This window comes from Propithecus coquereli, unplaced genomic scaffold (assembly GCF_000956105.1).
Source record: "Propithecus coquereli isolate 6110/MARCELLA unplaced genomic scaffold, Pcoq_1.0 Scaffold108, whole genome shotgun sequence".
Classification (NCBI taxonomy): Eukaryota; Metazoa; Chordata; class Mammalia; order Primates; family Indriidae; genus Propithecus; species Propithecus coquereli.
The window spans coordinates 5,430,064-5,446,356 of NW_012134747.1; the positions used below are offsets into that span (position 1 = coordinate 5,430,064).

General features: G+C 39.6%; 1 protein-coding gene across 1 annotated transcript in view; it reads right to left on the reverse strand.

The window, feature by feature from the left end:
• Positions 1 to 1,293: 1,293 nt before the first annotated feature.
• The window catches only part of COL28A1 (collagen, type XXVIII, alpha 1), a 181,455-nt gene continuing 166,455 nt past the window's right edge, over positions 1,294 to 16,293 (reverse strand). The window contains exons 33-35 of the mRNA XM_012647465.1: positions 4,177 to 4,315; positions 2,380 to 2,556; positions 1,294 to 1,438 (exon numbers count right to left, since the gene is read on the reverse strand). Coding sequence (XP_012502919.1) covers positions 2,384 to 2,556; positions 4,177 to 4,315 — 312 coding nt within the window. The 3' untranslated portion in view covers positions 1,294 to 1,438; positions 2,380 to 2,383. The remainder of the gene's footprint in view (positions 1,439 to 2,379; positions 2,557 to 4,176; positions 4,316 to 16,293) is intronic.

The window sequence follows — 16,293 nt, forward strand, 5'->3', positions numbered from 1 at the left end:
TAGAAATCGCCAAAGAGCTACTAGGGTCCAAAGGAGTTATCAGGCATGAAGATAGGAACCTAGAGAAGTGGGGTCAACACTCGGAGTCGTTTTTGTCATTTTTGTCCCACCCAAGAAAGACAGCTGAGAGGCTGGCGGCATAAACAAGCAACAAAAGTGCCATCCACAAAAGGAAAAAATGGGTCAACTACACTACAGTAAAATTGAGTTCATTAAAACAAAAAGTAAAAAGACAAGCGACAAAGATATTAGAAAGACAAATAGCAAGCAAAGAATTAGATTTCAGAATATATAAGAACTCCAAGAATTCAATAAGGAAAAGACAAACAATTCAATAAAAAATCTTTCTCAGTGATAAGCAGGCATTTCACGGTAGCATCGGCGCAGACGGCAAATAAACATAGTAAGATGTCACCAGAGGAAAGACGATTAGAACAAGATACCATTTTACCCCATATTAGCAAAATTAAGAAGTCTGATAACACTGAGTGTTGAGAATATCAAGCAATGGGAGCTCATACACAACTGGTTGGAATTTATAATAAACTCGTTCAAACACTTCAGAAAAAAAACTGGTATGACATACCAGTTTTCAATGTTTATATACACTGCAACCCAATAATTCCACTTGTGGATATATACCCTAGAAAACCTCTGGTGTGTGTGTGTACCCAGAGACATGAATAAAAGCGTTCATAGCAGCACTGGTAGAATCGTGAAAAAATGAAATAGAAACAACTGAATTGATCATAGACAAGGCAATGGTTATATATATTGTGGTAAATTCACACAAACATATAATTGTGAAAGTAAATGCACATGCATGAATTATAATAATCTAGCAAGTTGCAGAAAATTATATATTATGACACAACTTTTCTAAAGCTCAAAAAACCTAAATAATAAGTTATTTAGGAATATATTTATATATAGTAAAACATATGGATTAATTGTCATGTTGAAATGAATGGAAACAGCAAGTTCTAGAAAACTAGAGTATAATACCATTTTTATAAAGCTCAAAATAAGGCCGAATATGTATTGTTTGGAGATACAAAAAATATGTAGTTTTACATGTAAAATTACATATAAAAACCAACAGCAAATTGACATGGTAAACACAAAGTTCAAGATGGTTTGTCCTGGCATGGAACAGGAAGCTGGGATGGCGGAGGGACACAACATAGGAAACATCGATAGAAGTGGTGATGTTTGATTCATTCTCTAGGTGATGTGTTCACTGGTGTTTGTCTTACTGTGTTTTTTTTAACTTATAAGTATGTTGCATACATGCTTTCGTAGTAACAAATATTACATAATAAAATTTTAATTAAACCACAAAAACTTGTAATATTATTTCTGTTGAGATGGCTATTTTTCCATCTCCTTCCCTGAGTGCTCTTTTTTGCACTCTTGAACTTGACTGTGGGTCACAGACCTGATAGAAGGAGGAAGCATGCTGTCAGATGAAATATACAAATGCCGTCTGAGCTCAGCTCAGAACTAATGGTCTTCCTGGACTACATGTGGCAAAATTACTACACAACGACAGAGGCAATTCCCCATTACTCTTCATTACTCATATTTCAATTTGGTGGCTCATTTTCCAGCACAAGTCCTATCTTTAGGATACCCTGCTCATGAGTGAACGTGGGCTTTAAGAGTTTCTTGGCTGTCAAGTGCCTCCCCCTTCCACCTCCTAAAACTGAAAGTCCCATTCACATATTTTAAAAGAAGAGTATAAAAGATCCTTTTAAAACTATACATAGTTTAAATGTACAATAAAGGCTTTGTTACCAAACATGTTGGAGAAATGGGGAGTGACAGTTGTAATACATTTGAGTCAAATAATGTTAATTCAGATTGGTTTCTCCCTATTATCACTTTTAGGACAAGTGAGGCAGAAATCTAACTAAATCTAATCTATTAATGGATGAACATATTCCCATCACTTCCAATTTCCAAACCAAAGTCCTTCCCCACCACCTACCTTTTGCTGCTGGCAGGGACATGAGGAGGTTGGGGGAATGAGGGTGTATGTGGGGGCGGGAGGGGGCTGTTGATCTGACATAATATATAAAAGAAGAAGATAGAGCTTGTGTCCTAAGGCTTTTGACAGCCCTGAGTCCAAATCCCCAGCTCTGGTGCTTTTTTGTTGGGTGAGTTGACAAGGTATTAAACTTCCCAGAGTCTCAGCTTCCTCATCTGTGTAAGTGGTTAATAATACTTACACCCTAGGGTTGTGGCAAGAACTGTATTACATTTATAAACCAGAAATGCTCAGTATGTACTCAGATATGGTGCTTCATTTGTACTGGGTGAGCATGTTGAAATTATAGAGGTTCTTTGTAGGTTTTTGAAAGAAACAGATTAATTTACTTGCTCATCCTTGAATGCAGATTTCTTGACATTCCTTTTCACTGTTGAATCTATTTCCTGAGCCGTTACAGCCACTGAACCAAAAGCGGGCACAAGAGTTGACCTGTTTGTCATAATACCATCGAACCACATATTCACCACAGTTTCCAGGTTTCAAAGCTTCCAAACATCTAGGATCTAGAGTGAGAAAAGGATAATGTGCTGTTAAAGGTTTTTCTTACACCAAAGAGATGAAAAATAAAAACTTTATGAGACTATATAAACTATTTATTCTCCATGCCTTCTAACAGCCCAACTAAGAAAATATGGTTATAAGTAAGTGAAAAAGGGTTCCCTAACACCCAAACTATTTCCCCCACTACCTGAAACTCTACCACTAGATATTCATTCCTTTGAAAACATAAAAGTTTTGATCTTCATGAAACCCCATCAAAAATGCATATTTCCCCAAAAGCCTAAGTGAGACTTCATTGACTAATGCTTTTTGGGAAGTAGTTGACAGGAGAAAAATAGGACTCCTTTCATTTACTTTGGATTTGATTTACAATCAAACTAATATTTGGAGTAAAAATGATTTCCACCTTCCGTACACATTCCCTCCCAGTCTGTTCACAGGACACACCTCTATGATCACATGGAATTGTGCCTACTAAAAAAGGAAAACTCTTTTTAAGTTACAAAGAAATAAAATGAGTGGCTCTCTTTATATCATAATTCTCTTAAAAAGAGCAGCTCTTGCAGGACACTAAACATGATGTGACCTTCTAATGTCAGTCTAGAAACAAATTTCAGAACCTCATCCACTGAAAGAAAGCAAAGGAGGACTGTAACAATAAAGCCACATTGCACTAAATCAGCTTCCTTCAATTACAGGGCTTCCCATTTGTTAAATCCCCTTTTACCGTCTGGTACTCTGTAGTGCCTTATTAGTATTTCCTACCAGAGGAAGTGATTCCAACGTAGGAGAAGACAGGAGTAATTGCAAAAACCAAATAGGTTATCGTTATCTGGGACTTGCAGTCTCTGAAGTGGTTTATATGTCATAAGCTTCATAACTCAATAGCAAAACCAGCCCTTCTCCATTTCCTTTCAACATTTCCCCGGATTTGGAGTATATCTCCATTCATTTTCTAAAACTTACCTCTAAATCTATCTCTTCTATGAAGACTCCTTAGACAAATGGAAAGAAGTAGATTTCCACTACCTCTCCTCATAAAAACATAACTAAATAACGTATATTGTGTAATTTGTTTTTGAGCCAAGCTAAGCTTCTTTGGGGCATGGATGTTGTCTCTCTTGCATGTTCTGAAGAAAATATGTATATAATGATGAATTTTCAATGATATTAACTCTATAGAAAATATATTGATGAGTCAGAATCTAGATTTTAGCTCTTTTTCCTATATAATCAAGAGGTCAAAAATTCAGATGCCTACACGTGTGAAGGGCAAAGGTGAGACAACAGGGAGCAGTAGGAACCATGGCAAACAGGAGAACATAATCCTCTCTAAAGGCACTCGAAACAATAATAAATGTTTTAAAACTTTTCATAGATCAAATTTATTCCACAGCTAGCCAGATTTCAAATTCTATATATAATCTCTAGTGAAAAATATCTTTTGTCCTCCCTGTTTAGAGTCATAATATTTCTCCCTGGATGAGGTTTTAGAGACCATCCTTCCTGTCCTTTCCTCACATTGTAGATACAGCCGCTGATTGGCAGGTATCTCTTACCTTTGTACAACAAATTTTCTGGCTTTGAAATAGCAGCAGGAGTTGAAGTTCTGGATTCCATACCCTCTGCCCTACCCTCAGGGGTGCTCAGCACTGGCCCGTAGGTGGTGGCAGCCTCGGATGGGAGAGTAGCAAACAGGCCATCAATCCAGGTAGGCTCTGGAGGCTCATTCTCTTCATCCTGCTCTCCAGGGACACTGGGCTACACAAAACATTCACATTTTTCATTTCTGATAATATCAAGTCAAAAAAGCTAGTTTAAGGAAAAGTTCAGCAATGCTATGTCTCCCCTACTCTCCGATATTAACGAGTTCAAATAGAAGTTCCAGAAGTAATGCCCCTCCTCCATCATGCATCCCTGAATACCTAGGTGTAGAATTTCCCACCACTGTGTGGGTACACACACACATATACACTGTCTATCTTCAGGAACAGATATTTTTGTGCTGGGCCTTCCAGAGAAGGTGTGAAACATGTGAGGTTGGAGTTTATTCTTTTCTTAGTCAATTGCTATGAAGAGGGAAAATAACCACTAATTTCTTTAACATGTTTATGGCCTTTTTCTCGTCATTTTCTAACACTAGAGAATTTAACAATATATTCCAAAATACCTACTATGAACTCAATCAATCTTGAGACTGGGAATTGGGGTGGCAGAGGACAAGAACATGGCTAAATAAAAACAATAGCACTTTTCATCTCCTTTGATTGTTTACCCAAATATCAGTGGAAAGCACCTTTTGCCTGACCTCCCTACTATCCAGACCCCAGCTAATGCCAAATGCTGTAGAGTGCTTAACTTCTAAGAAGTTCTGAGCAACGTTTGATAGCTAAGGAACAAAGGCTTATGATTTCAAAAGCAAATTTTCTGGACTAAATCTCCCAAGTTTCATCTAAATTTATGATATGTAATGAAACAAGGAAGAAAGGCAGTTTGTTTTAAAATAAAAAGATTGTGTCAGTTATTCTTGACTATAATTGCCAGGAGCTAGGCAAATCTTTCACGGGAATCATTATGTTCTTTTTTCTTTTCTTTTCCCTTGTATCCCAGCTACACAAAGTCAAGTCAATCATTCACCTCAGTCCTGGCACAGTACGGTTATTTATCCTTACAAGTCCCTCTCTTGTTTGTTTGCTTTTTATTTACTTATTTAAATCGGCAAATCTGTGAATTAGATAAAGTAGTTTTGATGCTTTTTTATCCTGGGTTCCTAGCCCACTGTGACCAGAGCCAGCAATCATCATGAGCTGCCCCCTGCCGCCTCAGCTGTTTGACTGCTTTGGATTCTTCTCTCTCTCTCTCTCTCTCTCTCTCTCACCCACTCACACCCCACCCCCCCCACCCAAGAGGAAAGGGCTAATTAATGCTATTACTCATGTGTGTGTATTTTTGCAGTGTTTAAAGTACTACCAGGTGATTCAAATCAAATAGTTCCATTAGAATTGGTCATCAGCCCTATAAAGGGCACTCAATTCAAATACAGCAGTAACTTTTCACTCTCCCCAAACACAAATTTCCATCAAAAGGGAGGTAAAACTATGGATCACTTGAAGTTCCTCTTTCTTTCAGAATGATCCTATATGGACATATGGCAATTTGAATGTGAACTTTTGTTATAATCATAGAACTAGAGAATTTCAAGACTAGAGGAAAACTTTCTCAGTCCCTATTGGGGGGAATACAAAACTCCCAAATGATTAAGGAACTTTCCAAAAGTTACTGGTAAGCTAGTAGCAAAATCTATGAAAAATCCTCAGGAAAAAAATACTGTTGTTTTTTGCTTGCACGTATTTCATTTCAAACAAGAAATAAGTTAAAGGAAGAGTTTGAGGAGTAGTTTGTGCCAACATGAAAGCCAACTGCCATTAGTCTACACTTCAGATAGACTGTCTATAAGGTGAGAATGCTCCTTTGAAGAAGTGGGCGGGCAGCAGGGTTTTCTTAAAGGAATTAACTCAGCCTTTAAATCTTTATCTTGTTCAAGTCCTGAGGTCTCGTAAATTATTCTTTACCTCTTGTAAGTTTAGGAATGTGCGTTTTCATTCTCAATCGCACAATCATTTGGAAATTTTGACTACTGTAACATTACACCACAGGTTCCAGAACAAGCAAAATTAATTTTTTGATAAATGAAAATAATTTCATCAATCTGGCTCAATGAGATTTCAGATTAAACAAATGTATAATTATTATGACTTGCAATTTTTATTCGGTCATTAAATATGAGGTGTCTGATTTCAAACCAAAAGTTTAGTTTATTATATCTCAAACAAGAAGCAGTACAATTAAAGTATGTGCTTCAACTACTAACACAATTTTGCCATCTTTTCTTTTTTCTTTTTCTTTTTAATTCATTAAGATGAAACATGCCTCAGACAATTTTGCCATCTTAACAGTAGCTTGTTTATAGCAGCAGCAAAGAAGCCTGGAGCAAGTGGTGATGAAATCATGAAAGGTGTTTTCCACAGCTTGTTGAGAACTGAATATTTTTCCTTGCAAGAAGTGGTAGTCGGTGCAAGGTCTGGTGAATACTATGGTGGATGACAGAGTTTCCAAGTCCAGCGTCTGTAGTTTGAGCAACATTGTTTGTACAACATGTGGTCAAGCATTGTTTTGGAAGAGGATTGGCCTGTCTCTATTGACCAATCTCAGCTGCTTTATCACAAGCATCCTCATTGTTTCATCCAATTGGTCGCAGTAGACATCCGCTGTAATGGACTGACCAGGTTTCATGAAGCTGTAGTGGATAATACTGGCATCAGACCACCAAACAGACACCATTAGCTTTTTGTGATGAATATTTGGTTTTGGACTGTGTTTCAGCCCTTCATCTTTATCCAACCATTGTGCCAGATGCTTGCAATTGTCAAAAAGAATCCATTTTTCATCACACATAACAATACATCGTAGAAATGGTTCACCTCTATGTTGTGACAGCAAAGAAAGGAAAGCTTCGAGACAATTTCTCTGCTGATGCTTGTTTAATTCATGCGGAACCCATCTATCCAGCTTCTTTACCTTGCCCATTTGTTTCAAATGGTCCAATATTGTTGGAATAGTAACATCAACACTTGCTCCTAATTCACACATAGGTTGAGATGGATTTACTTCCACTACGGTTTTCAGCTTATCATTACCCACCTTGGTCTCAGGTCACCCACGTGGCTCATTTTCAAGATGAAAATCACCAGAATGGAACTTCTCAAACCATTGATGTACTGTGAATTCATTAGTCACATCCTTCCCAAATACATCGTTGATATTTCAAGCTGTCTGTGCAGCATTGGTTCCACAATAGAACTCATATTCGAAAATAGCATGAAGTTTTTGACTTATCCATGGTTTCACAAAAATTGCTCTTAAAAAAAATTTGAAAGATAATCACAAGACAAACTATGCATTTGAAAGTATGAGGATGTACCTTCACTATAAAAATAAAACAAGTGTCAAAGTGAAATGTCAGAGATAATCAATGTCAAACTTGGTACTTAAGGAAATCAGACATTTCATATTTAATAACCTAATATAGTTTTCTTCCTTATTACAAAAGCAAACGTGTTGATTGAAGGGAATTTTAGAAAATACAGATATCAAAAAGAAGAAAATAGAAATCAAAAGTAATTCCACCTCCCAGAGATAATTATTCTTGATATTTAGGTGTTTTTCCCCCCATCTTTTTTCTTTATGCATATACTTTTTTTTTTTAACACAGAAAATACTATGCTTGGTTTTCTATGCCGTATGCTGGTTTTTTTTTTTTATTTACTATATTATGATCATTTCGTATATTTTTACTGTGACTCTATAACACTATTTTAAATATACAATATACCTAATATGATGGTGTTTTTGAATACTTATTTCCTTTTTTTCCCTGTTATAAACCTCATGGCTAATTGCTGGGTCAAAGAACAAATATATTTAAGGCTTTTGAGAGAAAGTCCCCTCCAAAAAATTTTTATAGGTTTGCATACTCTCTAGGAGTGTCTTTTCCTAAACGATCCTATTTACTAGATATTATGATTGGAGAAAGAGATAAGCAGCAGTTTGATGGTGAAACACTCTTCAGTTGATCCACACAGCCCTGCCACAGTCTGTTGCCTCCCCACATTTATAACCTTGCCTTCCGATACTCCCAGAATATCTGGCTACAACCTTTCATTCCTTCTTCCTCTTCATTCTGCCTCAGGCTCTCAATATTGACCCTCCCACCCCAGCTCAGGAAAAGTTGGTCTCCAACTGCAAAACCTGCTCCAGTAACCCAGTCAGTACCTTCTGACTCTTCTGCTCTTGGCCCTGATTGTATAGAATGTAACTCATAGTCCTATCCTATTGAACAGTAGCAGAATAGGCCACCCCAAAATATGCCACATTGGCATACAGATCATTTTGAGCTGAAGACAATAAAGAAGCTGATACAAGTTCTCTGCCCTCCCCCATTTTCCTAAGAGCAAGACACAAATTTGGAAAGTTGTCCCCCCTCCCCTCCCTGCCAGAACAGACCGAGTTAATTACTGGAGACAACTCTATACCCTTAGCCCACTCTACGTAACAAACCACTAACTCACTCTCATCTTCTATTAATTACCCCCTATACTTACCTTCCCATGATTTGCTACCTTAGAAGCTCAAAGTTCATTTCCTTTATCTTGTCACTCCTAAAATTTATTGTTCTTTTGTTAAGATGATATATAAGCTCCAAGTTCTAGTCACCCTTTTGAGTAACTCATCACTGAGTAATCCTCTATGTTTGCACACTGCACGGTTAAAAACTTCTGTTAGTTTTTCTCTTGATAATCTGTCTTTTGTCAGTTTAATTTATAGGGCCCCAGCCAATCAACTTAAGGTAGGTAGAGGGAAAAGAAAGATTTTCTTTCCCTCCACTATTTTGTATCATTTCCTATTTCACATGCATAAATATCGCTCCCTTGATAAGAGAAATTAAACCCATGCCACATCTTTCTGTCCTTCTTTCTCTTCCTCGTCATCTATCTCTATAGCATAGAAAGGGCCAACACTAGCCATTAAATAAATTAATGGATGAGAGTCTCTCCATTATACTCATCAGGCTGAACTTAATAAGGATTTGCAGAGAAAGAGAGAGACAATTTTGGATTATTCAATTCCTCTAGGCTTTAACGTTATCATTTTTAAAATAAAAAGGATTAGGCCCCTAACATACCTTCCAACTATAAAAGTGGTATTTAAGCAACATAAACTTCACCGGCAGAATAAACACCACTTCATGATAGTGGCTGCCTGTGGAGAGAGGAGGAGGAAAAAGCTCTGGAGGAAATAAGCTAAGCCTTTATCTGAAGCAAGAGTGAGGGAACACATGGAAACACTGGTTACTTCTGGGCGGTGAGCACTCAAGTGTCTGTTGTTTTCCTGCTCTCTTTTATAAATCTTAAACCTAAAATCACAAACCTATCAGCTCTGCTCATTTCTATTCCTGCCACACTGGCCTGCTTTGGAGGACAGGGATGGTTTCAGCTCCAAGCAGGGGCTCACCACAGCACAAGGCATAAAAGAGGAGTCTAGGGCATGTGAAGGGCTGACACCTGGAGTGCAGGGCTGTTCTGTGCAGCTGGACAAGCAGATGTGTTATCATCGTTCCTTTTCAGCCTTTGAGCTGATCTTTAAGGGGAGGAAACAGACTCAGTGCAGCATCCCAGGAACACGAATGGCTGAGCTGAGGAGCATTACTGACCAGGCACCACTCCGTTCCAAAATGATGGTTTCTGATTTTCAAACACTTTCCTCGTAATTCCTACCCAGAATCTTGCATATATCACAGACCAGCTCATCAAATCTGAGCTCATGTCTGCTCTGGATGAATGCTAATGATCATCTGCATTAGCCCTTATGTTCAGACTTAGCATTCTCCCAGCAGCGCAGGTCAAAATTTCTCCCATTTGGCTGAGGATTCTAACTACTGCCAGCTGCTCCCCAGCCAGAGCTTTCCAGGTGTCTGACTTCTCGGGGCCCTTCTTGATTGATTCTTCCCAGGTGATAACACTTCTCTGCCAGGTCTCTCAGCACTTAACGGACTTAAACGGAAGGCCATTTATGTGCATTTTAAGGTTGCTGAGGGCCTTCAGGAACACCCGAGTTTGGGCTGCACCTCCTCAGATTAACTGGGACTTTCATAGAGGGTGGAATGCAGGAGTTTATTCAGTTTAAGCCCTCTCATACATTAGTACAGTATAATGCCCTGCATTCTGACGTGGTTTTGAGCACTGTAATTATGTACTTTTAGAACAGGAAGAACACTCCAGTAATAATCCCTTATTTTACAAATGAGAAAACTGAGACCTCAAGAAAATAGGTGGGCCAGGTGTGGTGACTCTCGCTTGTAATCCTAGCACTCTGGGAGGCCGAGGCAGGAGGATCGCTTGAGGTCAGGAGTTCAAGACCAACCTGAGCAAAAGCAAGACCCCGTCTCTACTAAAAATTTTTTAAAAATTAGCCAGGCGTGGTGGCACACAGCTGTAGTCCCAACTACTAGGGAGGCTTACCAGAGGGTTTCCTGAGTGGATGGGAAGGAAGTTGAGCATGAAGGACAGAGCAGGAGGGAACAGGAAAGGGAGAGAGGGAGGTGGGAGAGCAGGAGGGAAGGAGGGGAAGCGAGAGAGAGAGAGAGAGAAAGAGGGAGAGATAGCAGAGACACGTCTGTGGGATAAGTTTATTATAAAAAGATAAAAAGAGGGTAGTAGCAAGAGGAATACACGACTTAAGATGAGGGTTAGGAAACCTGTTTACTGATCCTAAGGAAGGAGTCTGAAATATTGGTGGGAAAGGGCACAGCAGCAAAGTAAAGTTCTAATCATGGAAGAGGCAGAGGGGAACAGGCCTAAGAGCATAGGAAGAGGACTAAAATGTGTCACCCCAGAGTCGAGCACAGCGCCGGGGTTCCGATTCGGGGATGATGGGGCACATGCAATTCCATTATCAAATCTGAACCTGCTCAGGACTCTAGTTGGTGAAAAACCTGCCATGGAGCCCCAGTTTTGGAAGCGGCTTTCTTTGATGCATCTTGAGATGAAGTAAGAATGAGTGAGGGCGGGCTGTGGAGAAAGGGGAGTTAAAGGATGGAAAAGATGCAAGAAGGATACGGAGACTTTGAGCAGCTTGTGTGACAACAACGGCAGGGAAGAAATGAGCTGATACGGGGACTGGTCATGGGGTCCCACTGAGACAGAGACTGGACTGGGGGGACAGCCAGCAGGGTTGGCTGCTGTGCCGGTCTTCTGTAGCATATGTCGGTACAGAAGAGCATTTTCCTCATAGAAATGAGGAGGCTGCATCTAGACTGGAGGCTGGCATTGAACTACATATCAGGACAGTGTCAGGGAAAGGAGGAAACTCACAGCCGCCCTTTGCCTCCACTAAGCCTCCCCTGCCTGGTGCAGGCGCTACCGAGGGGGGCTTGTCCCCACTGGCTGGGCTGTCTCAGTCTCCGGGCTGCCGTGGAATCGCTCTGCACGGGAATCTGGCAGCCTTCTTTCTACAGGAAGAAAACGCCTCTGCTGCCCATTATCTAAGCTATTTGCAGTCAGAAATGACTTTTCATAATACAAGAAAGAAGTTTTTTGAAAGGGTAGAGTTTATTTTCTTTCTACTTATTCAAGGGGAAAAAAAATCTAAAATATTACAAGAAATCAGCTCCAGTGAATAAACACCCTGTGTGTGTACTGACATTACTTATTAATGCAGTCAGAATGGCAAAAAGTGACCTCAGGCAAAAAATTAATACGTGTATTTGCTTAATGAATCATTACTGAATATCACCTGTTGGCCTGATCAATTGATGTTTACTCGATTTATTGCCACATTCCCATTTATATTCTGGAAATCTTAACCCAACTGGCCAAATCCAGAAAGAATAAAGGAATATGAAGTGTTAACATTATTAATCCCATCAAATATAAGCATCTTTTTATGTTTATGTATACAATCTTTTTTTAACAGTGTAATTGATGCCTTTTATTGAAGAAAATCTTCAGATTTCTTTTTTAGCTCAACACTTGCTATAGCATTCATTTGGTCTCTAAGCATGAATTGAGCACCTACTGTGTGTAAAACAAAGCACTATTTTAGGTCACCAGCGGGACACAAAGTTTAATTAGACACAGATCATGTTCTCAGGAATTTAAACCCATTAGTAAAGTTAAGGTATATTCATAAATAATTATTGACAACATACAATGTGATAAATTCCAGAAGAAAGTGTAAATTATCCTGAGATTGCAGCAGAGGGACAGAGTAGAATGCATGTATGTGTTTAGCTTCCCAAGACTGGACTGTATGAGGAACAGAGCAGGGGGTTGCTCAAGTATTAGGGATTTAGTAAAACCTGGGGCGATCCTTCTGCTTTCTGTATTTCTCAACATACCTGTTCCCAGATATGTAGAGTACATCTGAATTAGGATCAAGTCTCATTCAACAATTAGATGTGATGCTTAAATGCTACTTCTTCTTTGAGATGGAAACCCACTGACTTAGATTTCACACTAAAGTGTAAAGAGCTAATATCAAATTTTCCCCTAAGAACGGACTTTGGTAGAAAGAAGAGGAGGAAGGACGGACAGAGCTAGGTATCCTGAGGAAGTGACAGAAGGGACAAGAAAGAAAAGAAAGACACCAAAAGGGAAATGATACTTCTGAGATAACTGTTCACTTGCTTTGCAGTGTTGCCTAGGGTAGGATCAGGAACAATCTGAGAATCTAAAGGTTTTGACAGAGTCACTTTATTTTAGATAAATTTGTAATTACAGCTATTATATAAAAGTGGGTATGCAAGCACAGAGATATAAAAACATATTTATATTTTTTATAAAACATATTTTATCTTTTGTATATATATATGTATACTATACACAGTCATGCACCACATAACAATATTTTGATCAACCATGGACTGCATAAATGACAGTTGCCCCATAAGATTATAATACTGTATTTTTATTGTACATTTTCTATGTTCAGATATGTTTAGATACACAAATACTTACCATTATGTTATAATTGCCTACAGTGTTCAGAACAATAATGTGCTGCTGTACAGATTTGTAGCCTGGGAGCAATAGGGGCTGAAAAAATTGCCTAATGACACATTTCCCAGGATGTGTCTCCATTATTAAGCAATGCATGACCGTATACTGGGGACTGAAATATGAATATAAATGCATGCATGTTTGTTCAGACTAAATATCTATTAGGAAATCACTGTTCAAAAATTCAGTTTTGCCTTGGTGCTTCTGCAAAGACAGTGAGGATGAGAAGATCTAGAGCAGCAGTTCTCAACCTTTTGGCACCAGAGATTGGTTTAATGGAAGACAATTTTTCCACAAACTGGTGGAGTGTCATGGGTGGGGTGTCGTGGGTTAGGGGGTGGGGTGCAGAGCTCAGACGGTGATGCGCAGCCCGTTTCCTAACAGGCCATGGACTGGTACAAAGAAGCTCAAGTTCATTGCAAGCTCCCACTATTGGAGTCAAAGGCTCCCAGAGAGACCTAACTGATGCTCAGTCAGTTTCCCTCCATGTGGCTTGTGGTGTTATAAACTATTTTGGATAGTTCTTCTCATGCCCTCCCCACTCCTGCTACTAGCACACTTCATCTTTCGTAGTCTGTTAATGTCATTTGTCTCTCAAGGCCATCAAATTTGCTGGGACATGATACAGAGGCACATGTTCTTGCTGTTCCTTATTCTGTATCATAACTGTCTTGGATGTCCCTCAGGCACCTCTGCTTTACATGGTGCAAACTGAACTTATTATTTCCTCTGTAAAAAGCCCACCTTACTGCCCGTATTCTCCATCTCAGTATATGATGTTTCAATCCATATCATCTTGAAGCCAGAAACCCAATAGTCATACCAAAACCCCTCCCTCTCCCTAACCTCCAAACCATTCAATCACTATATCCTGTTAATTCTACCCTAGAAATGGCTACAATCTGTGCCTCTTTTTTTTTACTCCTATTGGCCCTGCCTTCCATTCAGAGCTTTATTGTCTTCTACCTGGACTATCACAGTTTCTTCATCTGCAGTTTCCACACCTCCTTCTCCTAGGTATCTTTCACTGCAACCAAGGTTATACTTTCTGTGAACCAAATATGACCATTTGAACCTTGCTTTAAAAACTCCTCTGCTGTGTCTGGCTGCCTGGCCTATGGATGAAGTTCAAGCTCCTTGACTTGATACATGAAACCATTGATAATTAGTCCTCACATTACCTGTCCAGCTTTAACTCTCACCATTCTGCCACACACAGACTCTATGCTACAATTAGACTGAACTTGACTGACTTTCTTGAAATGCCATGCCACTTTGGAATCACCCCTTTCCCACAGGTTCTCTTTGCTGGAAACACATTTTACCTTACTCTTCCCTTGAAAAACTCCTAGTTATTCTAAAAACTTGGCTCAATGCCACCTCCTCTGTGAAGCCTTCTGTGATAGGCTAAATGTTTTTGTCCCTCCAAAAATTCATATACTAAAACCTGAATCCCCAACGTGATGGTATTTGGAGGTGGGACCTTTGTTTGGGGATAATTAGATCACGAGGGTGGAGCCCTCATGAATGGGATTAGTGCCCTTGGCAGACATGAGAGAGATGAGCTGTCTCTCAGCCACGTGAGGACACAAGATGGTGGCTGTCTATAAGCCAGGATGCAAGCCCTCACAAACACCAGATTTTGGACTTCCCAGCCTCCTGAACTGTGAGAAATAAATGTTTGTTGTTTTAGCCACTCAGTCCATAATATCTTTGTTATAGCAGCCCAAGCAGACTAAGACATTTTCCATTACACATTCTCCTCCTCCATAGCTCTGCTAAAACTCCTAATGTATCCTGTACTTACTTGTCTCCCTCATAGACTGTGGGCTTCTCTCAGGCACGAACAATGTCATAAGAGCCACCACCTAGCACAGCAGTAAATGATCAATACATGCTACTGGAATTCATTGGTGTTAATATAGCAAAAATTTGATTCAGTCATTATGAGCAGGACTCAGTCTAAGCATCACTTCCTGGATTAAACCTGAGCTTTTTCTTGTTTAGGAAGACTTTAGACAGGGACATGGATTGACTAGGGGAGGGACAAAGTGGTAAGTCACAAAAACAGACAAGGCCCCAATAGCAGACTATGTACATTATCGTGTGTAATTTATTTTAAAGTGCTCAATATAGACCATAGTTGGCAAACCTCTGTGGGCCAAATCCAAGTCACCATCTGTTTTTATAAGTAAGTCTGATAAGACTATTTTTATAAAATAAGCCACGATCATTTAAGTATTGTCTATGGCTACTTTTGCACTTCAAAGGCAGAGTCAGGAATTTGATACAGAAAGCAAATGGCCTACAAAGCCCAAAGTATTCCGTACATGGCCCTTTACAAACAGTTTTCTGACCCCTGGTATAGACCATGTGGTATAAATGTGTGTGTTAATTTCAATCTACAATCTAAGGGCAGTACCTATTTCAGAGTCTGTTAGTATTTAATCAAATAGAAACATGTTAGAGGCCTTTCTGCCCTTTTTCAAACAGGGTATAAAATCTAGTGAGTCCTATAGTCTGTGCCCTTAGTAATGGTTTCCTAGGCCTGATCCCTGAATGGCTGAATGGTCCAACTACTGATCTGGATGTTTCTCTTGGCCTTAGTCTAACTAGACTGTTAGCTAAATCCTGATGTTAGGATACCGTTGCACTTGCTCATGATGACTCTTCATGTACATGAAGCCTTCATAAAAAAGGACAGTGCAGGACTTCACTGAACTTACAGAGTGGGGCACAACTGCAGTGTGCCCACTTGCCGGAGGATGTCCATGAGTGTAGCAGAGATCAGTCAAAACTTGCTTTAGTTGTAACTTGGTGGGAAAGAGACTAGCACTCACTAGTAATGATGGGAGGCTCCCCAATTTTTATCTAAAAGAACTGAATAGTTGCTCATGATCTGATTGGCTGAAGTTAGTTCCAGAAGCTTGCAATGAGGATGGTCACATTTGTCTGAATACACTCAGGAGGCAGTTCTTCCCATGCCACATGATCAGGGAGCTCTGACACAGAGCACCCCCTTTGCACCATGTGCATGTGTGTCTTCTCTCCCAGTCCCCACTGTGAGCACAGGAGGTGGAAGCTAAATGAGCAAGAGCATGGCTTAAAGCATGGGAGACAGGC